This window comes from Mercenaria mercenaria, chromosome 10 (genome assembly GCF_021730395.1).
Source record: "Mercenaria mercenaria strain notata chromosome 10, MADL_Memer_1, whole genome shotgun sequence".
NCBI classification, from domain to species: Eukaryota; Metazoa; Mollusca; class Bivalvia; order Venerida; family Veneridae; genus Mercenaria; species Mercenaria mercenaria.
The window spans coordinates 48,805,423-48,833,409 of record NC_069370.1 but is presented as its reverse complement, the minus strand read 5'-3'; the positions used below and the strand labels follow the sequence as shown (position 1 = coordinate 48,833,409).

General features: G+C 34.7%; 1 protein-coding gene across 1 annotated transcript; it reads left to right on the top strand.

The window, feature by feature from the left end:
- Positions 1–38: 38 nt before the first annotated feature.
- Positions 39–26,584, top strand: LOC123561640 (uncharacterized). The gene is made up of 14 exons (XM_045354143.2): positions 39–114; positions 5,242–5,366; positions 6,511–6,553; positions 10,629–10,665; positions 14,459–14,525; positions 14,945–15,040; positions 15,728–15,790; positions 16,265–16,743; positions 21,516–21,549; positions 22,649–22,760; positions 23,368–23,425; positions 24,039–24,110; positions 24,494–24,613; positions 24,988–26,584. Exons 2-14 carry the CDS (start codon positions 5,275–5,277, stop codon positions 25,035–25,037), a joined length of 1,323 nt encoding a protein of 440 aa, XP_045210078.2. The 5' UTR covers positions 39–114; positions 5,242–5,274; the 3' UTR covers positions 25,038–26,584.
- The last annotated feature ends 1,403 nt before the right edge of the window (positions 26,585–27,987 follow it).

Below are 27,987 nucleotides of genomic sequence, written 5' to 3'. Positions count from 1 at the left end.
TAACACCGACAAATAATAATTCGAAACTAAGCACCTGTTGGATCTCCAAGTTAAACAATATGGCTGACAAACAGGCATATTTTCGCCAGATTGAAAATATATTTAAATAAAAGGGTAATTATTTGTCCATCATATGCATTTTAGGCGCTATTTGGGCCAACTGAATTTTTTCAGTAGGCCTACACACTTTCAATAAATACACACTCTTCTATTCTTATGGGGGCTATTGCCCCCACACCCCACGGTATCAAGTCAAAACGTCCCCTAGTCAAAACACCCCCCATTTTGGTCAAAACGTCCCCATTCGGTTTAGAATTTGGTCAAAACACCCCTCTAATATTTTTTTGTATTATTCTTAATTATTTTTAATTCATTCATATATTTTGAAACTTATGGGTTGTATACTGATAATACACAAAATTGATTTATTAGTACCTAAAACCAATTAGTAGGTGTCATAAACCCATTAATCACCAGCAATAAGGTGTGAACATTTGTGAAGGGAAAATCTTTTCTTCTATACAATCAAAATTTGTATAGAATGAACAAAATGCTGATCAGAGTTATAACTTTATTTATAAAACATTAATAAAACATCAGAACAGTCACAACTGCATATTTACTAAGTAAAAATAACATCACACTAGTCATTCACTGTTCTTCACCAAGAAGTCAAATTCACAGCACATTACAATAGTCCATCCGTGATGTTACTAGGGAGTTTACTAGACATTTTGTTGCATCAGTTGTTGGATATTTTCATATGTACATACAACTTGATAATGCAAGCTTTAAAAATGTCAAAAGATAGAAATAAAAGAAATAATATATTTTCCATAGGCATCAATGTTAACTTCAATACCGATTATCTCCCTAGAAAATTATCAATGATGAAAAATCTCTCGGTGAAAAGTTTTTAATTTTGAATGTCTTTAAAGTGACCAAATTTTATTTAAATATTACCATTCAGTTACAAGATATGAAATATGGCTATTACACCATGTTATCCTTAATATGTATTGTGCATAGGTGACAGTCATATAAAACACATTTTGTAACATTTCAGCGTGTTTTAAAAAATGCATTTTTACCATCAGTTGTCTTAAAATAAGATTTGCAACAGTAAAACTGACTGAAGAAAACAAAAGTTGATTTAGCTTTTAGATTAGCACCTACCTATGAACCCCTGGTATCAGTCAACAATTCTGTAACCATTCTGTCAAATGACATGTACCGGTTCTGACAACTGAGGTTCGGGTTCCGACGAGAAATCAATAATTATCAAAAATCGATCAATCTTACTTGTATGGAACACTTCCCTGAGAATTGATCCCTGCTTTACACTGCGCATAGCGTACTCGGGTACCAAACTTAGATTTTTATCCAGGGTTTTTTCTAGCTAATTTGGGAACATAGCCTATACCCCCAAAATTGGGAATTTGGCGCGTAAATGTTCCAAATTGGGAAATGTTTAGTCCCATAGGATATAGTAAAGATGTATTTAAGCACTTTCTCATACACTTGTTTCACATTGTACAACCTCTTAAACATACTGCCATCACAAAATTGTCCATAATTTGGTCAGTGTTTGTGCAATTTTGATGAAATTTTTTTCAGAATGTAGATTGGGAATTTTTGCACTCATTTTGGGAAAAAAACATACTTTTTGGCATTGGAAATATAGCCGAATAACGGCTATAAAAACGGCTGAAAAAAACCCTGTTATCATAAGAAGTGATGATCCAGTGAGTATAATATAGTCGTAAGCTTATTAATTTTTGTACCCGTTTATGATACGCTCAGTACAAAGTGGGGGTTCAAGCAGCAAGCAAGTGTATGGGCAGCGGTTACCGCCAAAATTAGTAAATATACAATCCATTCATAAACAAGTCAGTCAGTGCAGTCAGGGGTTTTTTTTACCAGGAGGGGAAGGGGCCCAGGCCTGTGATTTGGGGAAAAAAAACAGCACAGTATTTGGGCAAAGTGGAATAAAAAACCTGATGTAAAGTCAATTTTTGGGGAAAACTGCATAATTTAAAAGAAATTTTCTGAGGGGAAGGGGCCTATTATGAAGGAAAAAAAAAACCTGGCAGTGCATTTCATCGCCGTCTAGTCTAAAATTCCATCCCATCCAATATATTTGCATTCAGTGCACTGCATTTTGAGACCATTTAATACAAAACTTCATTCCATATATTTAAACATGGAACGATGCATTGAAAAACTTGTTGCGATGCACTGTAATATGAAATCACCCAACAAAACATGATACCATGCAGCTCAATGTGAGACCGTTTAACACAACATGAGTATGTGCAGTGTAAAGTGAAATGATTTATTACAACTTGATGCCGTCTAATGCATATTGAAACTGCTTTGTGTAATTAAGGGTGGTGTATAAAAACTTGATGCCATGCAGTTCAATGTGAAGACGTTTAACGGAACATGAGTTTGCAGGCCTTTTTTTAGCTCATCTGATTTTTTGAAAAAAAATGATGAGTTATTGTCATCACTTGAGCGGTTGTCGGCGTCGGCGTCTGCGTCGGCGTTGCCTGGTTAAGTTTTATGTTTAGGTCAGCTTTTCTCCTAAACTATCAAAGCTATTGCTTTGAAACTTGGAATACTTGTTCACCATCATAAGCTGACCGTGTATAGCAAGAAAGATAACTCCATCTTGCTTTTTGCAAGATTTATGGCCCCTTTTGTACTTAGAAAATATCAGATTTCTTGGTTAAGTTTTATGTTTAGGTCAACTTTTCTCCTAAACTATCAAAGCTATTGCTTTGAAACTTGGAATACTTGTTTACCATCATAAGCAGACCCTGTACATCAAGAAACATAACTCCATCTTGCTTTTTGCAAGATTTATTGCCCCTTTTGGACTTAGAAAATCAGTTTTCTTGGTTAAGTTTTATGTTTAGGTCAGCTTTTATCCTAAACTATCAAAGCTATTTCTTTAAAACTTGCAACACTTGTTCACCATCATAAGTTGACCCTGTTATAGCAGAAACATACTCCGTCCTGCTTTTTGCAAGATTTATGGCCCCTTTTGGACTTAGAAAATATCAGATTTCTTGGTTAAGTTTTATGTTTAGGTCATCTTTTTCTCTTAACTATCAAAGATATTGCTTTGAAACTTGCAACACTTGTTTCACCATCATAAGCTGACCCTGTACAGCAAGCAACATAACTCCATCCTGCTTTTTGCAATAATTTATTGCCCTTTTGGACTTAGAAATCATTTTCTTGGTTGAGTATTATGTTTAAGTCAACTTTTCTCATAAACTATCAAAGCTATTGCTTTAAAACTTGCAACAGTTTTTCACCATCATAAGTGGACACTGTACATCAAGAAACATAACTCTATCCTGCTTTTTGCAAGAATGATGGCCCTTTTAAGACTTAGAAAATCATGGGTAGGACAATATTTCTATTACACAAAAAAAATCAGATGAGCGTCAGCACCCGCAAGGCGGTGCTCTTGTTTATGCTAATTTTAGGGCCGAAATTCGGCCCCATTCCCCAATCTAAAAAGTATACTTTTTTCCCCACCTTGTCCAAAAATTCCCCATGCAAAAAAAAATGAAATTAGTTTTGATTTTCAGTCCTGATTTTAACAACTTCTCAGCAAATATATTCCTCCAAACAATGATTTCGCGACGTAAATTTCCCCTCCAAAAGGGACCTGGTACTCGTCTCCAAATTTACAAAAAAAGGGCTGGTTTGTGCAGTGTAAAATGAAACAATTCATCAAAGATTGGCGCTGTCTAATGCATACTGAAACCGTGTTTTGTGATTTGGAGTGGCTTATTTTATTAATATTTAATTTATTGGAGTATGTGTAGGGACTGGGCCCATTATAAATAAGGTCAAGGTCACCAAGGTGTTATACTTAAGGTTATTTTTAAGGTTAAAGTTTTTCGGCAACCTTTGTTTTTCTGTCGTATCTTTGTTACTATTGCTTATATCTTACTGTAGCTTCATATAAACATTGTCCAGCATACAAACAAAGTATGTGCAGTGGCTGGGCTCATAATACCCAAGGTCAAGGTCACCAAGTTGTTATACTTGGAATTATTTTCATGTTAAATTTTTCGAAAGCTTCGTTTATAGACATATATCTTTGGTACTTTAAAAGATAATGACTTGAAATTAAAAAGATTTCTTTATAATCATCATCTGCATGTGTGGTTACAATTCCCATAACTCTAATTGAATTTTTGACAGAATTATGCCCCTTTCATACAGTTTTTTGGCAATCCTCATGTTTTTATTTCAATGTAAATGAGATGTGAAACCAAAGTTTGTAGTCCTGTTTGGCGCCATATAACCTATACTGTGTTAATTGGTGTGCCATGAAACCCAAATAAATAAATAAATAAACTTTCTGGATATAACTTTAGTACAATATAAAATAATGACTTGGTGTATCTTCCTTTTAAAGAAGAGGTCTCTTATTGAGACATAAATTTATTTTACTGTTAAATTGCCAAATAGTAGAGTGCGCTGTCTTATGGACAGCTCTTGTTATACTGTCCTTGGAATGAGGCCCTTTCTGGTATTTTCAGAATGGCAAGGGAAGAGTGGGGATTTGTGGGTAGGAACTTGACAAGCTGTTTCTTAACGTACACCAGAAATAGAAAAAGATTCACAAGAGAAATGGATTTTATGTTTACTTTTGATGTACACATGTACGTTGATATTGATACTAATAACCAGAAAAAAATGATTTTACAATATTATTATCACATTAACTTTGAATTCATACCAAAAGAGAAAGCTTCAAGCAAAATTTGGTTGAACTCCATCAAGAAGTTGTTGAAGGGCAATTCTTACTAAAACTTAGTGGTCCTGGCCCAAACCAACTACCCACAACTCAGGGCAGTCTTGGTCACCATTTCTAAAATTTTGAATCCCTATCATTATAGATTGTTTGTACTTCAAGAGAAAAGGGTATATGATGAAAAATCCTTTTAACACATTAGGGACCTTGCCGTTTGGTCCCAAACAGTTTCAGAGTGTTGTAAATGAAGAATTAACTGATGTAAAGTAAAGAATTTTTACCTTATGTTTCTAGTGATTAACACCAGTTTTCATTTCATTTCTCGTTTGAATTTTCAACAATTTCTCATATCAGCCATTATAATCAAAATACTTGTCCTACACAATCAATAGCCTGACTGAAGTACCCAGTCTTTCTATGTTAAGAGAAATGCTATGAGATATTTTTTTCTATTTTAGAGTCTGTTTAAGAGAGAAAAGCTTCACTGAGATATGGCTCAAGCACGTAGAACAAACTCCAGAAATTCTTTGTTAACAGAGAATGGGAGCAACAGATCAAACAGTAACAAAGCAGGCAGTAGAAGGTACTTGTACTTGTATATTTATACAACACGGCTTCTATCAGACAAGTGAGAGTAATAACCAAGAGTGAGACAAATTTTATTATTATGCCTCCTTACATGTGACGGGATGTATTGAATTTTGTCTTATCTGTCTGTCACATTTAACTTTATGTGGGCTACACCTCTAAAACTTATACGAAGATTCAATTCTAGTGCTTGTTTCATATCATCATATGTTATCATTATTTTCTGGTCAGATACACTTGGTGAAGATATGATCTCCTATTTCTAAACGAATATCTGTCCAGATCTTCTGTACTACCAGTGGGATTTGAGTGAAATGAAAAGGGAATGTAAATCTTTCCCATACTACTTTCCAACAGAACTTAGGTATAAGGCTCAGTATCAAGCCAAGTCTCTGATATTATCAGTATTTTCCAGTTGTCTTTTGTCACAAAATTAAACTTCTTACTTGTAATACTAGACGTTGTATTGTTAAACAATTAAGTGTGCCCATCTCCCAATGCATGTCTTTGAACTATGATCAGATACTTAGAATTCTTTAGTATTCATGGGGTAATAATTTTTATGGGTTTGTCGTTGTGTCGGCCAACAAAGTTCAGAAAATTTATAATTCCTATTTATTTTCTATTGACAAATTAATATTCTCTTAAAAAAGCCAATTTGGACAAACCAACAGAATTTCATGCGCATGAAATTAAATGATTTCACAATATTGCATTTTCATCCATCCTTCAGTTAAAATAAAGTGGGTATGTGGATATTTTTATGTGCTTTTGTGAACACAGTCTCTAGTTTATAATCTGTAACAAGTGTTACTGGGAAATTAACAATGTTACATTTATTTCCTAATTTGTCATACTGCACTTTGTTAGTGACTGCAAATATAGTATATAAGCCTGGCAAACACATAAATGTTTAAAAAGTGAACCTTTAGAAAAAAATTTGTGAAGTTCTAAACTTATGCAGTAAATAGTATCTTAAAAATAGTTTTGTATGATATTTGAAAGCAAGTGTTTGAGACTTTTGTGGTGAAAGGGTTTTTGTTTTGAAAAAAATCTACAGTAAGTATGTAAATGAAATCCTGATATGATATTCATATGAAATGAAAAATATTAACACATATCTACGTCCATTTTTTCAGGTCAACACCTTCAGAGAAAGAAAATTTCAACTTAAAAAAACAGGTATGTTACATTTCTGAACCAGTGATTTGTAATGTATAATGTTTTATATAAAGTAAAATACAAAAACGTAGATTTTTTATGGTCAGATCAAAACAATAAAAAGTTCTTTGATACTACTTTGATTACCAGACTGAGTATCTTTTTTAGCTTGACTTTTCGAAGAAAATGTAGAGCTACCCTTACAGAAGAAAAAGGCCTGCTGCGTACTCTTGCTGTGTACATACAGCGTATATGATGCGTACATGATGTGTACTAAAATCAAGGGCTTTAAATAGTACGCAGGATATACACCGCACATACACCGATAGTACGTTTGTAGTACACTTTTGACATGCAAATGAGCTCTGCCGCGTACTACTTGCTGCGTACATGCTGTGGACTACATAGTACACAGGATGTACGCTGGAGGAATTTAGTATGCGGGAAATAGTACGCAGCATGTACGCGGCACATACACTTTTCACATGCAAATGAGCCTGCGGTGTACTACCCCTGCGGCGTACATGCTGTGTACTCCTGTTGCGTACATGCTGTGTACTCCTGCGGCGTACATGCTGTGTACTCCTGGCCCGAGTCCTGCGGCGTACATGCTGTGTACTCCTACTGTATACATGCTGTGTACTCTTGTGGCGAAACTGCTGTGATAATGTAAATTCCTTACCCCACCAACTTTTGTATGCAAATGCTGATCATTTGGACAGAAAAAAAACAGAAAAAAGATAAGTGACATGCATCAATAAGTATTTACCCTTACCAAAATAATGTAGATTGATGTTATCAAATAAATTAGTATGCTTTTCTTCATCCACTTTTCAATGAAATAAATCAATGTTTGTAGCATGTAATTTGGTAAACATTTGAAGAAAATGGCGTAACTGCATCAAGGGGAAACAACTTTAATGCAACTAAATATAAGTGTTATGATTTATTATAGACTATGTGTGCGTAGTATGTATTTATTTTGATTAAAATCCATCTGAGAACAATCTAGGACTGGAATTATATAAGCATTTATACACTTTTACGTCCGTAAAAAGTAGCGCACCAAAAAATTTTGGATTGATTTTTTCCAATGGGGCGAGCGCAATTAGCCAAAAACATTCTGAAAATATACGAGCGGCAAATCCGATGAACAACTTTTTAATCTGGTGAGGCCTTAATGAGTTAACATAATGAGCATTAAAGCCTTTATAAAACATGATAGAATGGTGTTTTGCTTAAGAGTATTCAAATAACAGTGAGAGCTATTAATTCTTCTCATTCGGGCGCTGTTGAGGCATTATCTTGGTAATTATTTCATGTATTACAAAATGTAATGCAACGAAGTTCAAATAAGGCTTTTCAATTATCCAAGTTAGAAAGCTCCAGGATTAATTCAAAATGAAAAAGAATATATTTTTACACTGCATGCAAGGTGCAGCTCAGAAATCACTAAGATGTAAGCTTCACAAATGAACATTGCAAATAGTAAATGGCAAATTTTCATTGTTTAGAATACCGGTAATCTGAACTATTCTATGCTATTAAGATAAAAAGTTACTCGGAAATCAAGTTCTTGCTTCCAAAAAAAAAAAAAAATGTACAAATCCTTCCTGCATGAAGTGTACTTCAGACTTTTACCTAAAAAAATTTGAAGTATAAACACCAAAAGAAAATGAACAAGTCCCTCCCGCGTAAATGAAGTTTACTTCAGACTTTAACTTATAAAAAAAAAACTGAGTATAAATGCCAAAAGAAATTGTACAAGTCTTTCCCGCGTATATGAAGTGTACTGCACAAATTTCAAAGTATCTGCGGTGTACATGCAGTGTACTATTTTCTTGTACAAGTCCCTCCTGCGTACATGCAGTGTACTCCTTAAATTTTCAGAGTCTGTGCTGCGTACTTGAAGTGTACTAGTGACCTCCTGCGTACATGCTGTGTACTCGTCGAAATAGTACGCGGCATGTACGCGGCATGCGGTGTATGTAAAATGTACTCCTCTGGCGTACTACTGTGTTCGCGGCATATACACAGCAAATACGCAGCATGTACGCCACAGAGGCTTGCTTCTGTAAGGGTATTGCACTCGCATCGGCGTCGGCGTTGGTTAAAGTTTTTGATAAAGTCAAATATCTCTGTTACTATCAAAGCTATTGACTTGAAACTTAAAATATGTATTTACTATCAAAGTCTACACCATGAGAAACAATCCCCATAACTCTGATTTGAATTTTGACAGAATTATGCCCCTTTTTAACTTAGAATTTTTGGTTAAAGTTTTTGATAAAGTCAAATATCTCTGTTACTGTCAAAGCTTTTGACTTGAAACTTAAAATATCTATTTACCACCGAAGTCTACACCAGGAGAAACAACCCCCATAACTCTGTTTGAAATTTGACAGAATTATGCCCCTTTTTAACTTAGAATTTATTGTTAGCTCGACTATTCAAAGAATAGTCTAGCTATTCTACTCACCCTGGCGTCGGCGTCGGCGTCACACCTTGGTTAAGTTTTTGCATGCAAGTACATACAGCTATCATTTAAAGGCATATAGCTTTGAAACTTATTTATTCTTTTTCTAGGTCAATTACCAACCTCACTGGGTCAAGTTCCATAACTCTAACATGTATTTTGAGCAAATAATGCCCCCTTTTGGACTTAGAAAATTCTGGTTAAAGTTTTACATGCAAGTTACTATCTCCAAAACTAATGCAGATATTGAATTGAAACTTCACTTGTGTCTTCGGGGTTATAAAACTAGTTGATAGCACCAAGTCCCATAACTCTGACATGTATTTTGGGCAAATTATGCCCCCTTTTGGACTTAGAAAATCCTGGTTAAAGTTTTGCGTGCAAGTACATACAGCTATTACCAAAAGGCATATAGCTTTGAAACTTATTTATTCTTTTTCTAGGTCAATTACCAACCTCACTAGGTCAAGTTCCATAACTCTTAATATGTATTTTGAGCAAATTATGCCCCCTTTTGGACTTAGAAAATTCTGGTTAAAGTTTTACATGCAAGTTACTATCCCCAAAACTAATGCAGATATTGAATTGAAACTTAACATGTTTCTTCGGGGTTATAAAACTAGTTGATAGCATCAAGTCCCATAACTCTGGTATGTATTTTGGTCAAATTATGTCCCCTTTCGAACTTAAAACTCTTTTGATATTTAACATTTTGGGTAATAATTTCCTGCTTCTGTGACAATATTTCGAATAGTCGAGCTTGGCTGTCTTACGGACAGCTCTTGTTAAAATTTTTGATAAAGTCAAATGTCTCTGTTACTATTAAAGCTTTTGACTTGAAACTCAAAATAGTTATTTACTATGAAAGTCTACACCAGGAGACACAATTCCTATAACTCTGATTTGAATTTTGACAGAATTATGCCCCTTTTTAACTTAGAATTTTAAAAAAAAAATTTTGATTAAGTCAAATATCTCTGTTACTATTAAAGCTTTTGACTTGAAACTCAAAATAGTTATTTTCTATCAAAGTCTACAACAGGAGACACAACTCCCATAACTCTGATTGAATTTTGACAGAATTATGTCCCTTTTTAACTTGGAATTTTTTTTACTGGCAAAGCTCTAATTCAGAGTCAAGCACTGAGAAAAGTCGAGCGCACTGTCTTACGGACAGCTCTTGTTATAACTCAGTTTGCTTTTTGACTAACATTGCCTGTTTTTATTTTATTTCACACTGTGTTTTGGACAGAATGACATATTTTTTTCTAAAATGTAGTAAATATATTGGAGATACTTTGAAGTCATTTATTTTTGTGGGCTTAAAATTTTGAGGTTTTGCTCATAATGGCTTATTTTGTACGGGTATGGATAGGGATACAGATTAGTGGATTTTAGAGTTTGTCGATAGTCTGATACAGAATCTTGAAACAATGAAAGGCCTATTAGGAAATGTTTTGGTTACAAAAATAAGAAAGGGTATTATCAGTATTTTGGCATGCATTTAATAAAAGCAATGTTTTCTTCATGGCACATATTATTTTGATACTTTAAATGTGAGGTAAGATTTTTATTTTGAATAAATGAAAGTTTGAACAGCTTGTTTGTTACATGTTTCAGAGCAGTTCATCTACCTTGAAGATTTTGGGACAAGATGGTAAGATTTCTTGGAAAATGACCAATGTATTCCTTTTTAGCTCGACTATTTGAAGAATAGGGGAGCTATCCTACTCGCCCCGTCATCGACGTGAGCGTCACACAAATGTTAAAGTTTGCATACCACCCCAAATATTTTCAAAGTCCATTGAGATATTGCTTTCATATTTTGCATACTTGTTTACCATCATGACCCCAGTCTGTAAAAAGGAGGAGGCAACTCTATCAAGCATTTTGTCTGAATTATGGCCCCTTTTCGACTTAGAATAAATGTTAAAGTTTGCGTACCACCCTAAATATTTTCAAAGTCCATTGAGATATTGCTTTCATATTTTGCATACTTGTTTACCATCATGACCCCAGTCTGTAAAAAGGAGGAGGCAACTCTATCAAGCATTTTGACTGAATTATGGCCCCTTTTCGACTTAGAATATGCTTATTGTAATGTTAAAGTTTTACTCATTGCTTATATTATACTATCAAGCACTGCCCTTACAGAAGAAAAAGGCCTGCTGCGTACTCTTGCTGTGTACATACAGCGTATATGATGCGTACATGATGTGTACTAAAATCAAGGGCTTTAAATAGTACGCAGGATATACACCGCACATACACCGATAGTACGTTTGTAGTACACTTTTGACATGCAAATGAGCTCTGCCGCGTACTACTTGCTGCGTACATGCTGTGGACTACATAGTACACAGGATGTACGCTGGAGGAATTTAGTATGCGGGAAATAGTACGCAGCATGTACGCTTTTCACATGCAAATGAGCCTGCGGTGTACTACCCCTGCGGCGTACATGCTGTGTACTCCTGTGCGTACATGCTGTGTACTCCTGCGGCGTACATGCTGTGTACTCTGGCCGAGTCCTGCGGCGTACATGCTGTGTACTCCTACTGTATACATGCTGTGTACTCTTGTGGCGAAACTGCTGTGATAATGTAAATTCCTTACCCCACCAACTTTGTATGCAAATGCTGATCATTTGGACAGAAAAAAAACAGAAAAAAGATAAGTGACATGCATCAATAAGTATTTACCCTTACCAAAATAATGTAGATTGATGTTATCAAATAAATTAGTATGCTTTTCTTCATCCACTTTTCAATGAAATAAATCAATGTTTGTAGCATGTAATTTGGTAAACATTTGAAGAAAATGGCGTAACTGCATCAAGGGGAAACAACTTTAATGCAACTAAATATAAGTGTTATGATTTATTATAGACTATGTGTGCGTAGTATGTATTTATTTTGATTAAAAATCCATCTGAGAACAATCTAGGACTGGAATTATATAAGCATTTATACACTTTTACGTCCGTAAAAAGTAGCGCACCAAAAAATTTTGGATTGATTTTTTCCATGGGGCGAGCGCAATTAGCCAAAACATTCTGAAAATATACGAGCGGCAAATCGATGAACAACTTTTTAATCTGGTGAGGCCTTAATGAGTTAACATAATGAGCATTAAAGCCTTTATAAAACATGATAGAATGGTGTTTTGCTTAAGAGTATTCAAATAACAGTGAGAGCTATTAATTCTCTCATTCGGGCGCTGTTGAGGCATTATCTTGGTAATTATTTCATGTATTACAAATGTAATGCAACGAAGTTCAAATAAGGCTTTTCAATTATCCAAGTTAGAAAGCTCCAGGATTAATTCAAAATGAAAAAGAATATATTTTTACACTGCATGCAAGGTGCAGCTCAGAAATCACTAGATGTAAGCTTCACAAATGAACATTGCAAATAGTAAATGGCAAATTTTCATTGTTTAGAATACCGGTAATCTGAACTATTCTATGCTATTAAGATAAAAAGTTACTCGGAAATCAAGTTCTTGCTTCCAAAAAAAAAAAAAAATGTACAAATCCTTCCTGCATGAAGTGTACTTCAGACTTTTACCTAAAAAAATTTGAAGTATAAACACCAAAAGAAAATGAACAAGTCCCTCCCGCGTAAATGAAGTTTACTTCAGACTTTAACTTATAAAAAAAAAACTGAGTATAAATGCCAAAAGAAATTGTACAAGTCTTTCCCGCGTATATGAAGTGTACTGCACAAATTTCAAAGTATCTGCGGTGTACATGCAGTGTACTATTTTCTTGTACAAGTCCCTCCTGCGTACATGCAGTGTACTCCTTAAATTTTCAGAGTCTGTGCTGCGTACTTGAAGTGTACTAGTGACCTCCTGCGTACATGCTGTGTACTCGTCGAAATAGTACGCGGCATGCGGTGTATGTAAAATGTACTCCTCTGGCGTACTACTGTGTTCGCGGCATATACACAGCAAATACGCAGCATGTACGCCACAGAGGCTTGCTTCTGTAAGGGTGAGAATAGTCGAGCGCGCTGTCCACTGACAGCTCTTGTTTAATAATATCTTTTAAGTACTTTGATGGTTGAACCATTTTTCAACAATTTTCTACATTGTGTGCCTGTTTGCATTACCAATTACAAACTGTATCTCTATTTCCTAGGAACTGTGTAATGGTAGGATTTCTGGTGCATATACTAAAACATCCTTGTGTCTTCTTATAACTGTAGAGTTATGTAGTGAGCCTCCTAAATGTTGACTATGAGAAAGAAGTGAAAAAATGTTATAAATAGCATACAATAAATGTTGAAGATATTGTTATTATAAAACACCATTTCTAAAGCAATGTTGCTATTTGGGGCATGATAGTATTCTTCTGTCCTTATAAAGACATTGGCATATTCCTGATATAGGCATTACCATTATTCCTTACCGGTATATATACATTACAATATTCCTTATATGAGTATTACCATATTCCTTACATAGACATTACCGTATTTCATAGGTGAGCATTACCTTATACCTTATGTTGGAATTACTGTATTCCTTACATAGACATTACCGTATTTCATACGTGAGCATTACCTTATACCTTATGTTGGAATTACTGTATTCCTTACATAGACATTACCGTATTTCATACGTGAGCATTACCTTATACTTTATGTTGGAATTACTGTATTCCTTACATAGACATTACCGTATTTCATATGTGAGCATTACCTTATACCTTGTTGGAATTACTGTATTCCTTACATAGACATAACCGTATTTCATACGTGAGCATTACCTTATACCTTATGTTGGAATTACTGTATTCCTTACATAGACATAACCGTATTCCATACGTGATCATTACCTTATACCTTATGTTGGAATTACTGTATTCCTTACATAGACATTACCGTATTTCATACGTGAGCATTTCCTTATACCTTATGTTGGAATTACTGTATTCCTTATTTAGACATTACCGTATTTCATACGTGGGCATTACCTTATACCTTATGTTGGAATTACTGTATTCCTTACATAGACATTACCGTATTTCATACGTGGGCATTACCTTATACCTTATGTTGGAATTACTGTATTCCTTACATAGACATTACCGTATTTCATAGGTGAGCATTACCTTATACCTTATGTTGGAATTACTGTATTCCTTAAATAGACATTACAGTATTTCATACGTGAGCATTACCTTATACCTTATGTTGGAATTACTGTATTTCTTACATAGACATTACCGTATTCATAGGTGAGCATTACCTTATACCTTATGTTGGAATTACCATATTCCTTATGTAGGCATTACCATACGTAGTAATAAAAAGCTACATGCTGCATGATAATCATATTTAGCAGGTCAAAGTGTAATTGAAATCTAAATTAAAGTGTGTAAAAAAATAACTGAAGGGACTACAATCCTTTAGTGCTTTATAGTTAAAATACTGTTATTTCAGATGAAGTGTCAGAAGATGTTCTCTGGAATGGTTTGCAATCAGACAGGAACACACCTACTTCTAGTCGGTAAGGACCATTCACTCATATAGATTTATGCAGGTGAACCCAGTGTCTATATTTATAAAGTAAGTTTTGAAATCTACCAATGGCAAGTCTGCTTTCTGAGAGCAGTCTCCATTTTCAGTTCTTTAATCTGGGATCCAGTTTCATCTATATATAGAAAAAAGGCTTTTACTATAAGGAGAAGTAACAATAAAATCAGAATGGTTAAAATGACTATTAGTGCCTTGCATAGAGATAATGTTGATACATATGATATTGATATATGAAAATAGTGTTTATATATTGAGAAAAACATTACATAGAGGGTTGTTAAGATAGAGAACAAACATGATCTCCGGGCATGCAGCTGAATGTTAATCACAGTAAATGTTATGCATTGATGCTTATATACTTTATACTTTAAGAAAATTGCATAATTTCAGATCAAGTGTAGGTTCTCGTCCTGGCTCAACATCTCGAAGAACTCCTACACCCTCCAAACAGATCTCATTACAGGCTGTCAGGCGTAAAGAAGACAAGTATGTACACAGAAATACAGTAAAACTTTGTTTGCTTGAACTTGGATAATTTATACACCACCCTACGCTCAAACTCATCATCAGGTCCGGGCAAAATATCTGTATGTTTATTTTTCAATGGCTCGAACTACCGAAAACTCAAATTTTGCTTGTCCTGTCAAGTTTGAGCGAACCAAGTTCAACTTAGTACAATATTTACAAAAACTTCAAAAAATATATATGTTAAAGATGTGATTGACCAACTTGTGATTACATTATGTCTTGACTGACTGCCATAAATGATCAGAAATACATTAGAAAAATTACTTAGTGGATTTAATAGGTTTCACTTAAATTACGACTACACTTGATTCTTACCATGTGATGTTGCATGGCTGTGTTGTCCTTGAAACCTCCAACAAGATGCTTGCTTGCAGATGCTCACTCGAAGAAACCATAAGAGGTTTTGATGCCAGTTTCAGTAAACAAAATATCAGATTCCTCTCAAATCCATTAAATACTTATCAATTTTGACAAACTGCAAGAAATTTTAAAGCTTAAATAGTTTACCATTAATTTACAGATGCCAATCTTAGCAATGCCCTAGTGTTCTTGGGGGCCAGTATAATCCTATGAAAGGCTAGGAAGACCTATGTTTCTGAAAAAAAATTAGTTTTTATATAATTGTTCATGTACTCTTATTTGCAGGATAGAACCTTTGGAGTCTATAGACTGGAATGAGATTGATAAACCTACCAGACCTGATGAGAGGTAGGCAGTCTTTAATTTCTGTTATATAATTATACATGTATTACAGTATATATTTGTAAATGCAAATCAGTTTGTTAATACTTTGTCTATCTGCGGAAGAAATTGTCATTTAATAAATTTAGTAAGTCTTCATGCTGCTGAAGTCTTCACTATATCAGCAGTGATGCAAATTTGTTCCAGGTAATGTCTGTATCACTGATTTTGATTCAGAATGATTAATTAGTACATCATCTAGTAGATGTTGATTACGTTGATTACGTACATATTTTTTCAAGTTGTGTTATTTGTACTGTTATTGTAATGACATTCTGTTTATTCTCAATTATAACTCATTAAGTACTCAAAATGTACAACTAATGTTTATGAAAGCTTTGCAAGAACGAGGTTCAACTGCAAACCTATGTACCTGTACAAAGATTTTTTTCTGAATTACGGTACTCTGCTATGCTTTACAATCTATGGATGTTATTACAGACTTCCACCGTTACCTATGCCTGATAGTGATTCTGACTCACTGTCACCTAGGGACACACCTATGTCTGCGGAAGAACAACTCGCCCTGGTGGAACAGCGTACCAGACAGATGACATCTGCACTCAGTACATGCCGTATGGACGAACAAGAGAAAAATCTCTCACGGCAACTAGATCAAATTGAAACTGCACGCGAGGAAAGGGAAAGAAAACTGAAAGAAAAATTAGAAAGCCATAGAAGAACTCCTGATCATAGGTTAACTGTAGAGGATGGACAATTCACATATAGAAACGATCATTTCAGAGATTTGTCAAAACGTGATCATAGAGATAAAATAGATAGTGATTTCATATTGGCTGGGATGGGAACCAGTAATGATAATGTATTAAAAGCTGGTTCCCAGCCCCAAAAACGAAAAGGAGAAAATGTGATTGGCAGACATGCAATGGATAAAAACCAGGAAACAGCTGTTGGTGCAGGTTGGTGATAACTATTCTTCAGATTGAAAATTGAAATGGGAGATAGTTACAGTTGTTGTTCTTTTTACCACACCCGCTTTTGAGCACAAACGAAGTTCTCAGGGTGAGCCACTGTGATTGCTCACAGTCCAGCATCCTTCCGTCTGTCGGAACTTTTTTAGCTTGACTATACGAAGTATATGGAGAGCTATCCTACTCACCCTGGCGTCGGCGTCTTTCCACGTCCCCACCTTGGTTAAAGTTTTGATGCACTTTCTCTTTTTTCTCCTCTCTGTAATTACATGATGGATTTGCTTCAAACTTAAAATAGTTATTCCTCATCATCACCCACATCATCTGGCTTAAGGGCCATAACTCTCACACCAATATTTCCTGAATTATCCCCCCTTTTTACTTAGAATTTCAGGTTAAAGTTTTGGTGCACTTTCACTCTATCTCAGTTATTACTAAATAGATTTGATTCAAATTTAAGATAGTTATTCTACATCATCACCCACATCATATGACACAAGGTCCATAACTCTGGCACCAATTTTCCATGAATTATCCCCCCTTTTTACCTTAAATTTCAGGTTAAAGTTTTGGTGCACTTTCACTCTATCTCAGTTATGACTAAATGGATTTGATTCAAACTTAAAATACTTGTTCCACATCATCACCCACATCATATGACACAAGGTCCATAACTCTGGCACCAATTTTTCATGAATTATGCCCCCTTTTTACTTAGAATTTCAGGTTAAAGTTTTTGTGCACTTTCACTCTATCTCTGTTATTACTAAATGGATTTGATATAAACTTAAAACAATTGTTCGACATCATCAGTCTCATCATATGACACAAGGGTCATAACTCTGGGACCAATATTTCATGAATTATGACCCCTTTTTACATAAAATTTTAGGTTAAAGTTTTGGTGCACTTTCACTCTATCTCAGTTATAACTAAATGGATTTGATTCAAACTTAAAGTACTTGTTCCACATCATCACCCACATCATATGACACAAGGTCCATAACTCTGGCACCAATTTTTCATGAGTTATGCCCCCTTTTTACTTAGAATTTCAGGTTAAAGTTTTGGTGCACTTTCACTCTATGTCTGTTATTACTAAATGGATTTGATTCAAACTTAAAACAATTGTTCGACATCATCAGTCTCATCATATGACACAAGGGTCATAACTCTGGCACCAATATTTCATGAATTATGACCCCTTTTTACATAAAATTTTAGGTTAAAGTTTTGATGCACTTTCACTCTTTCTGTAATTACCAAAGGATTTGATTCAAACTTAAAACAGTTGTAGCACATCATCACCCACATGATATGACACAAGGGCCATAACTTTTGCACCAATATTTCCAGAATTATGCCCCCTTTTTACTTAGAATTTCAAGTTAATGTTTGTGCATCTTCACTTTATCTGTTATTGCTTAATAAATTTGATTCAGACTTAAAATAGTTCTTCCCATTGTCGTCCTCATCATATGACACAAGGTCCATAATTCTGGCACAGATATTAAGTAGTGACCTTTGTCCCATTTCCACTTAGAATTTCAGTTTAATTTTGATGCTTTTTCACTATATCTCTGTTGTTACTAAATGGATTTTATTCAAACTTAAAACGGTGGTTCCACATGGTCACTAACATCATATGACACAATGTCCATGATGCTGGCACCAAAATGCTATGAGTTATACCCCCTTTTTACTAGAATTTCAGGCTCAAGTTGTGATGCACTTCTGTTCTATCTCACTTATATGATTAAAACTTCAAATAGTTGCTTCACATTATTAGCCACATGATATTACACAATGTCATGGTGCAATACTTTTGCAGAAATTTCCATGAATTATGCCCCTTTTATACTTATTTAATGTTTTGATACACTTCTCTATCCCTGTTATTACTAAATGCATATGACGCAGACCTAAGCCATTGTCCAGTATCTTCCTCCATATCAGAGTAATTAAATACTTCAGTGACAGCTACAGCACCCTCACATGTGCCCAGTTTCACTATCCAGCATTGAAATAGTCGAACGCGTTGTCTCCTGTGACAGCTGTTGTTCAAACAACATCTCGGAAACCGATTTTAAAATAATTTCACACAAATGGTCCTTGTGTGACTCTCTACCAAGATTGTTCAGATTATTCTGATTCGCCAAAAAACATGGCCATCAGAGGGTGTGGTCACTTTTCCCTATATGTATATAGTGAAAACTTTAAAAATCTTTTTGTGTGAAACTGCTGGCCTGATTTTTAAAAAAATCACACAAATGGTCCTTGTGTGACCTTCTACCAAGATTGTTCAAATAATTTCAATTTGTCAAAAGATATGGCCACCAGAAGGCATGGTCACTTTTCCCTGTATGTATGTAGTGTTTGATATGAAGTTAATATGTAGTGGGAAAAATCTTCTTGTATGATATTGTCATTTCACATCATTTCCCCAACTTCTTACCCCACCTCCCAACCGCCCCTAATGCACACATACACAGTACCTGCCCATATTTATTTAGTAAAAACTTTAAAAATATTCTTGTCAGAAAATACTGGCACTATTTCAATATAATTGCACTGACATTTTCCTTGCATAGCCGTCTACCAAAACTGTTCAAGCAAGCATTGTAACTCAGGTGAGCAATCAACTGTCACAGGTGAAATATTCTATTATGTCTCCCACCACACAGTGGTGTGGGAGACATATTGATTTACTCCTGTCTGTGTGTCTGTCTCTTTGTCTGTCTTTCACCAAGCTTGTCCGCACTCTTAAGTCGAACATTTCTCATCCGATCTTCTCCAAACTTGAACAAAATGTGTTTGACCATAAGACCTTGGCCAAGTTTGATAACTAGCCAAATCGGCCCAGGCTCTTCGGAATTATGGCCCTTGACAATAATTAATGAATCACCTAAACTCATAAAAATGCTGAAGTATTCATTCTCAAACATGCAGCAAAAACCATTCATCCTGTCCACACTCTAAGTCAAACATTTCTCATCCGATCTTCACCAAACTTGAACAAAATGTGTTTGACCATAAGTCCTCGGCCAGGTTCGAAAGCTAGCCAAATCGGCCCAGGCACTTCGGAATTATGGCCCTTGAATTACCGAAAATCGGCCTTTTTATTCTTCAAAGGTATATTTGTAGAGAGTAAACAGTATAAAAAGACTGACTTACTATTTAGATGATTAGGCAGTTGTGGGAGACATGCGCATTTCTCAAAAGCAGCTCTAGTTTCTGTTGTTTTGGAAATAAAAGACACAAAATAATTAATTTAGTCATGAGGTATTTTTTACGTCTTCATGGCCCTCTTTCTTTAAGGGGAAATTATATTTTTTTGTTGGAACAGAATCCTGACCGAAAAAACTGCCAAGTGTTTTTTAGCTCACCTGAGCCAAAGGCTCATGGTGAGCTTTTGTGACCGCTCAATATCCGTTACAGAATTACACCAAACTTCACAGGAATGATCCTTGGGTGGCCCCCTTTCAAAATTGTTCAAAGAATTGAATTCCATGATGAACTGGTTGCCATGGCAACTGAAAGGAAAAATCTTCTTGTCCAAAACTGCAAGGCATAGAGCCTTGATATTTGGCATGTGACATCATCTAATAATCCTCTATTCAAATTGTGCCCCTGGGGTGAAAAGCGGCCCCACCCAGGGGGTCCCAAGTTTTACATAGACTTATATAGGAAAAAACTTTAAAATTCTTCTTGTCTGATACCAAAAGATCTAGGCCTTTGATATTTGGTATGTAGCATTGCCTTGTGGTCCTCTACCAAGATTATTCAAATTATTACCCTGGGGTGAAAAGAGACACTGCCCTGGGGGTTTCTCAAGTTTTACATATACTTATATAGGAAAAAACTTTAAAAATCTTCTAGTCTGAAACTGCAGGGCATAGGCTTTTGATATTTGGTATATCGCATTGCCTAGTGTTCCTCTACCAAAATTGTTCAAATTATTTCCCCTGGGGTGAAAAGAGGCCCTGCCCTGGGGGTCCCAAATTTAACATAGACTTATATAGGGAAAAAAAATCTTCTTGTCTGAAAGTTCAAGGCCTAGGCCTTTGATATTTGATATGTAGCATTGCCTAGTGGATTGTTCAGATTATGCCCCTAGGATGAAAGGAGGCCCCGTCCTGGGGGTCACTTGTTATTTGAGTTTTATAGGGAAAAAATCCTAAAAAATTATCAGCTCATATTTCCTAAACTGTTTAATTATAATTACCAGATGACCCCAAGTGATTAGGGGTCACCTGACTGTGACCTTGACCTACTGACCTACTTTCTTGTTTTTAAAGATACAGCCTTGAAATTTGGATGACATGTAGTACATGTCATGTACACAGTTTTGCACACCGATCTTAAAACTGACTTTCAGTGACCTTGACTGTGACCTACTGACCTACTTTCTTAATATTTTAGCATCAGTTTGACATTTGAATCATGTAGCTCATATTACTCAGGTGAGCGATCCAGGGTCATCATGACCCTCTTGTTGAAGTATTGTTGAGGAAAGGTGTAAAACAAAAACCCAATTCATTTGTGTAAATGCTGTAGTATTTTTTCCAGATTATGAAACTGTATTTGAAGACCAGTCACAGGATGCAACCTTGCCATTGGTTAATTCAAAAAGTTTTCTTTGTAACAGCCATTCAGATGCTAGGGTTTTGAGACTGGTTCTCAAACTCAGCTTTATTACATTTAGAACTGACATTATCAGGCTTCTACTTTTTACATCTTAAAAATTAATTCTGTTTCAGGAACACAAGATGAAAAGACGGGACAAAATGAAAGGTATATATGATTAAAGGATTTTTGAAAGAATTTTTTTTTAAAGAGAATTGTTAACCCTTATCATGCTGAACATGACTGATTCTGCCTTTGCGACCAGTGTAGATCATGATCAGCCTGCACATCTGTGCAGTCTGATCAAGATCTGCACTGTTCGCCATTCAGTCAGTATATTTTAGGTAAGCACCCCTTTTAACAGTCAATGATACTGTCCAAACTGAAAGATGGACAAGTTCAATATACAAATTTAGCAGGGTAAGATTTTTACACCTGTTAATATTGACATTATAAATGAAAGTCATATGTAGAGTTAAAGTTTTTTTTCATATAAAAAATTCAGACTTGTACAGATTTTTTTGGCAGATTGTGTAGGGAAATGAAAACTGGAAATGAACTTCATTATGGGAACTGTTTGACTGATGTTGGCATTAGATCTCTGTAAGAACAATGGGAAGAACAAACGGGAGGGCATATTGTCAAATATGTAAAAGAACCCATGAAAACATGGAATGCAACGAAGCAAAATATTAGCAGACTTAGTTTGATAGGCTCTAATCATAACACATAATGAGATATCAACATTCTTAATGCCCCTACCAGTCATTTAAGATTGAAAGTCTGTTAATGGACTCTATGATCCTGAAATACCAGAAATAATAATTACACTGAGGCTAAATATGGGACAAACTTTTAACCCTTACCCTGCTAAATTTCTAAAATGTACTTGTCTGTCATTCAATTTGGGCAATACCATTTACTATTAGAAGGGGTGTTTACTAAAAATTTACTGACTGAATAGCAAACAGTGCAGACCATGATCAGACTGCACGGATGTGCAGGCTGGTCTTGGTCTGCACTGATCGCAAAGGCAGAATCACTTGCCGCCAGCAGGCTAAAGGTTAAAGATCCCTCATGACACAACACGATTGTTTTAGAATGTCAGTCTGTCTTAGAAGATTTTCTTACTTGTTTTTCAACCACCATGCATGCATATATTGAAAAAATTTTTGGTGAGAAGGTTTGTAATGAACATATGGAGATTTTACTTTGGTTTTGGGTTATAAACTGTACTGAAATGAATACTGTACATCTGATATTTCAGTGATAAGAAAGATGAAGCGTCGGCAGAAACGTCAAGTGAAGAGGAAAGTGATGATGAGGAAGAAGATCTCATTGGAGAGAAAGGAAAAGCACCAAATGCTCTTCTTATGGAGGTATGAACAAATTTAGCCAGTATGGATAGCTCAAAAGGTCATTGTTCTCTACCTCTTATTTATGTAAAGAAGTTGTCAGCAACTTGCAGTAAACAGGTCTCCATCTCTGATTCATGTGGGGAAGAACTGGTTTCCATCTCTGATTCATATAGAGTAGTTGTCACTTACCTATGGAGAACAGTCTCTAGTAGGAAATGTCTTCACCTTGTGTTCATGGGGGATGTTGTCAGTGACATGTAGTGGACAGGTCTGTACCTGTGATTCATGTGGGAATGTTATCAATTACTTGCAAAGAACAGCTAGGCCTTCACGTAGGGAAATTGTCAGGTACTTGCAATCAAACAGGTTGATGCTAGTAAGGAATGTAGGAACCCCTGATCATTTTGACTTAAAAATATGAATACAGTACATGTATAAAGAGACTTGAAGTAGAGCCATACATGGTGTTACAAATTAGAAACAGGTGCTGGGAGTAAAACACCTGAATAGGCAGTTTTAATGTGATTATGATAAAGAATAAAAGTAAAGAAAGTGGAACCAGTAATTATTTGATTATTTAATTTTTAAAGATTAACTACTCAAGTTGTAAGACTTTCTTCTTCTTCAGTTTTTGACATGTATGATGGAAGAAGATTATGAAAATTCAGAGAAACTATGTAAAATGAGTAAGTAATTATGGATATACCTGTTGAAACTATGTAAACTGAGTGAATAAACTGCTGAGTACTGTTTGAAAGTGTGTAAAATGAGTAAGTAATTTTTGATATACCTGTAGGTACTGTGTAAAATGAGTAAGTAAATTATAGAATACCAGTGCAGCATTGGTGATTATATGAAACTGGTATGTACAAAAGAGGTTGTATATAAGCTCTAAAAATCAAAAACAGCAGTTTAATTCCTCTAATGATGACAGTTTGTCTGGTCAGTATTATAATTATGATTATATATATATAAATTGTAACATGCTATTTAAATGTAGTATATTGCAATTTCAACATATTGTATGTGTATTTCAATGATATTGTGTTTATTGTGTTAATTTATTCTTCCCAGTCTGATACATGTTGGTCAGTTGCCAACTACTTGTAGGGAACAAATCGGTACTAGTACAGAAAATATGAAGACTAGTTATATTAATCGACTACTGATACATTACTGAAATACTGTTGAAAAAATGGAGTTAAACCAGAAAAATCCAGTCATCATCATCCAAACAGGGAAATGATAAATATAAATCCTGTGATATATAATACACATTAATTATTTTTTCTGTTTCAGTTTTGATATATGAGCCAGAGAACCAAGAGGCCTTGAGTTTTTTTCCCTTGATCCAGGAGAAACTGAGACAAGGTATAACTTCTGTTTTGGTAATAGTAATTTATTCTAGCTCAGTTGTGGCATTTGTTAGTGTCAGTACTATCAATTTAAAAAATGTAAATGCATTTGTAATAAAAAGGTTATTAAAATTTTATTGAGAAATGTACACCTGTTTTTCTGCAGAGTAATATTGTACTGGAAAGCTGGTGTATCTCTTTTACATAACTTATGCTTATTTGTTGATATACAAATCTGATATGATGTGAATAAGCATGTGTTCTGATAATGTTCGTCCCTGGCCTGTCGTATAAACCCTAAGGCTATAGGTCAAGGGCCAATATGACAGAGAGAGGATCTATAACAGGTCTATGGTGTCTATAGTAATAATGTAATAAAAACATACAAATAATTTACAGAGGAGGAAGAAGAAGAGATGATGATGATGAGGATTCTAGTGATGAAAGTGATGATTCTGGTGAAGAAGAAGACAGTGATGAAGATGATGATGAAGATGATGATGATGATGATGAAAAGAGGTAAATTTGTAGTTATAATCTGAAATTAAAAACAGCAGGTCAATATTCAATTTTTCACACATTCTCTTTTATCAGAAAGTATCATTTTAGTGTAACTGCCATTCATTATTTCTGTGTAAAATGCACCAGCTGCTGACTGTATGAAGCATAATCAATACAGTGAACAAAGTATGAAAAATTAAAGAATCAGCTTGCTAACATCACTGTAATTTTATTTTAGAAGAACTCTGTTAAACTGAAGAAAAAATATTATGATCTGAAACCATTTGCAGAAATTTCTTAATGTAACATTTTAATAAACTGAAAAATTAGGGCATTGAAAATTATTTTTGTGAAAGTTATATAAACATTTTTGTATAAAATAACAATTTCAGCTCCGACGGTTCAGACAGTGAGCCAGTTACCCATGCAGATTCTGGTATAGCTTCCGCCAACTCGGATTGAAAGCACCTGATCACTTAGACTGAGGTTTAAACGTTTACAGTGTTGGATTCAGGCAAAGCTTCTATCAACTTGGGTTGAGTCATCTATCTTTACTTTTGTGCAGACTGAGAACTCAAGAAGAAAGTTTTTGACCAAGTTATGACCCATTTGTCAACTTGTTGGGAATATTACCTCTTTTTTTAATTTAGCTGAAAAAGTGTTAAGTTCCTGATCAGCAAACTTTACACTTAGCAGCTAATTTAGTGAGTGATTATCCAAGACACAACAACTACACCTGTACTTTGTGTACTAAACCCCTACAGTTACCTACAGTTTCTGTCCAATTCAAGTGGAACTTTGTACATTTTTTGTATTCATTATCAGCATGAAGTGTTGTTAGGAATTTCATGTCAGATTGTTTTTGCAGATAGCCTCTTTTTCAACTTTATAATATTATTTTATCAATCATTTTCAGTATTATTTTATCAAGCATTATGTCAGTAATGTTTTGAAATATATTGGTGAATAAAATATTACAGTATCAGTTTCAGACAGTGGGATTTTCATTTTATAATTTTCAGTAAGGGAACTACATTTGAATGCAAAAGAATGTGAATTAGGAATAATCAAATATCCTTTCTAAATATAATTCAATAAAAAAAAACAGAAACATGTAAATACCTAGAAAACATAAAGTTTTGCTCCATTTGTTCAAACTCTTGAGGAATTATTAAACTTTTTTCCCACTATTAACAATTTCATTTGATTAGTTTTTGTGTGCCATTGCCTGAAGCTTGTGACATTGCGCAAGTAAAACTGGTATAATTTGATAGACACTAAATAAAAGGAAAATTTGCTTGTTTTACGTGTAAGACCAAAATATCTTTCACATGTAAACACCAGATTTAAGATTTTCACTTGTGACTGCACTATTCATCAAAATATTGCATCGGACATTCACTTAGTAAAAGGTGTTTCGATCTTGATCTGAAACAAACAAGCATATTCTATGTTCACAATTTTTTTATCATGCAGACTTTCAAAAATTAGTTATGTATTATACCTACAGTGTGATACAGTAAAGTTTTTTCTTATTCCTTTATACATTCTGTAAAAGCAATGCATTTGTTCAATGAAAGTTTATACTGTTACTATGATTTTACCTCTACTACATTCCTACCAGGAGCTTTCAATAGCTTAGCTTTAGATTGTATTCTTACTTATTTCCCATCTGTTTATTATAGTTTGGGTAATATTGGCAATAATTGTATCTTTGTCAACATTCATGCATAATGCCATTCACATATTCAAATTATATCGGACAATTACTGGGCATGTTGTACTTAAAACACACAGATGTTTTGCAGAGTCTTACCACATCAGATAAGGCTGATAGTCATGAAATCACTACATAAAGCTTGTGGGAAAATTACCCTATCTAATGTACTTATACACTGTAAGAAATAAAGCATGAAAATTTTTTGAAGAGATTTTGTTCTCTGTCATTTAACAAATATAAAATAAAAATCATTGACATATTAAATAAAATTGTTTTCTTCTAAAATTGTGATTTTTAGCTCGACTATTCAAAGAATAAGTAGAGCTATCCTACTCACCACAGCGTCGGCGTCAGCGTCACACCTTGGTTAAGTTTTTCGTACCAGTACCACTGATTTGACAAGTCTTTGGCATTATGTACTTAAAACACACAGATGTTTGCAGAGTCTTTACCACAATCAGATACGCTGAATAGTCCTGAAACTACTACATAAAGCTTGTGGGAAATTACCCTACTAAGTACTTATACACTGTAAGAAATAAGCATGACCAATTTTTTGAAGGATTTTGTTTCTCTGTCATTTAACAAAATATAAAATAAAACTATTGACAATTAATAACATTGTTTTCTTCTAAAATGTGATTTTTAGCTCGACTAATCAAAGAATTAATAAGCTACCTACTCACTCACGCGTCGCGTCAGCGTCACACCTTGGTTAAGTTTTTTCGTAACCAGTCACATTTTGACAAAGTCTTTTGGATAAAGCTTTGAAACTTTCAACACTTGTATTACCATCATCATGGCCAGTTATAGGCAAGGCAATAACTCCACTCAAGGATTTTGGCAATTATGGCCCCTTTTGACTTAGAATCATTGTAAGTTTTTCGTACCAGTTCCATATTTTGACAAAAGTCTTTAAGATTAAAGCTTTGAAAACTTTCAACACTTGTTTATCATCACCATGGCCAGTATATGCAAAGTTACATAACTCCATCAGGATTTGGCTGAAATTATGCACTTCGACTTAGAAATCTTGGTTAAGTTTTTGACATATATTTTAGACACAGTCGTTTTGAGATAAAGCTTTGAAACTTTCAACACTTGTTACCATCACCATGGCCAGTTATAGGCAAGAGTACGTAACTCCACAGGGATTTTGGCTGAATATATGCCCCTTTCGACTTAGAAATCTTGGTTAAGTTTTTCGTACCAGTTCATATAAGACACAGTCATTTGAGATAAAGCTTTGAAACTTTCAACACTTGTTTACCATCACCATGTCCAGTTATAGGCAAGAGCACATAACTCCATCGAGGATTTTGGCTGAATTATGGCCCTTTTTGACTTAGAAATCTGGGTTAATATTTCGTACCAGTTCATATTTTGACAAAGTCTTTTGAGATAAAGCTTTGAAACTTTCAACACCTGTTTACCATCACCATGTCCAGTTATAGGCAAGAGTTCATAACTCCGTCAAAGATTTTGGCTGAATTATGGCCCTTTTTGACTTAGAAATCTTGGTTAAGTTTTTTGTACCAGTTCATATTTTTTGTAAAGTGTTTGACATATGGCTTTTAAACTTTTATCACTTGTTTAGTATAATAGTCTCTATCTGTAGGAAAGAGAACATAACTCTGTCATCTATTTTGGCTGAATTATGGCCCTTTTTGGA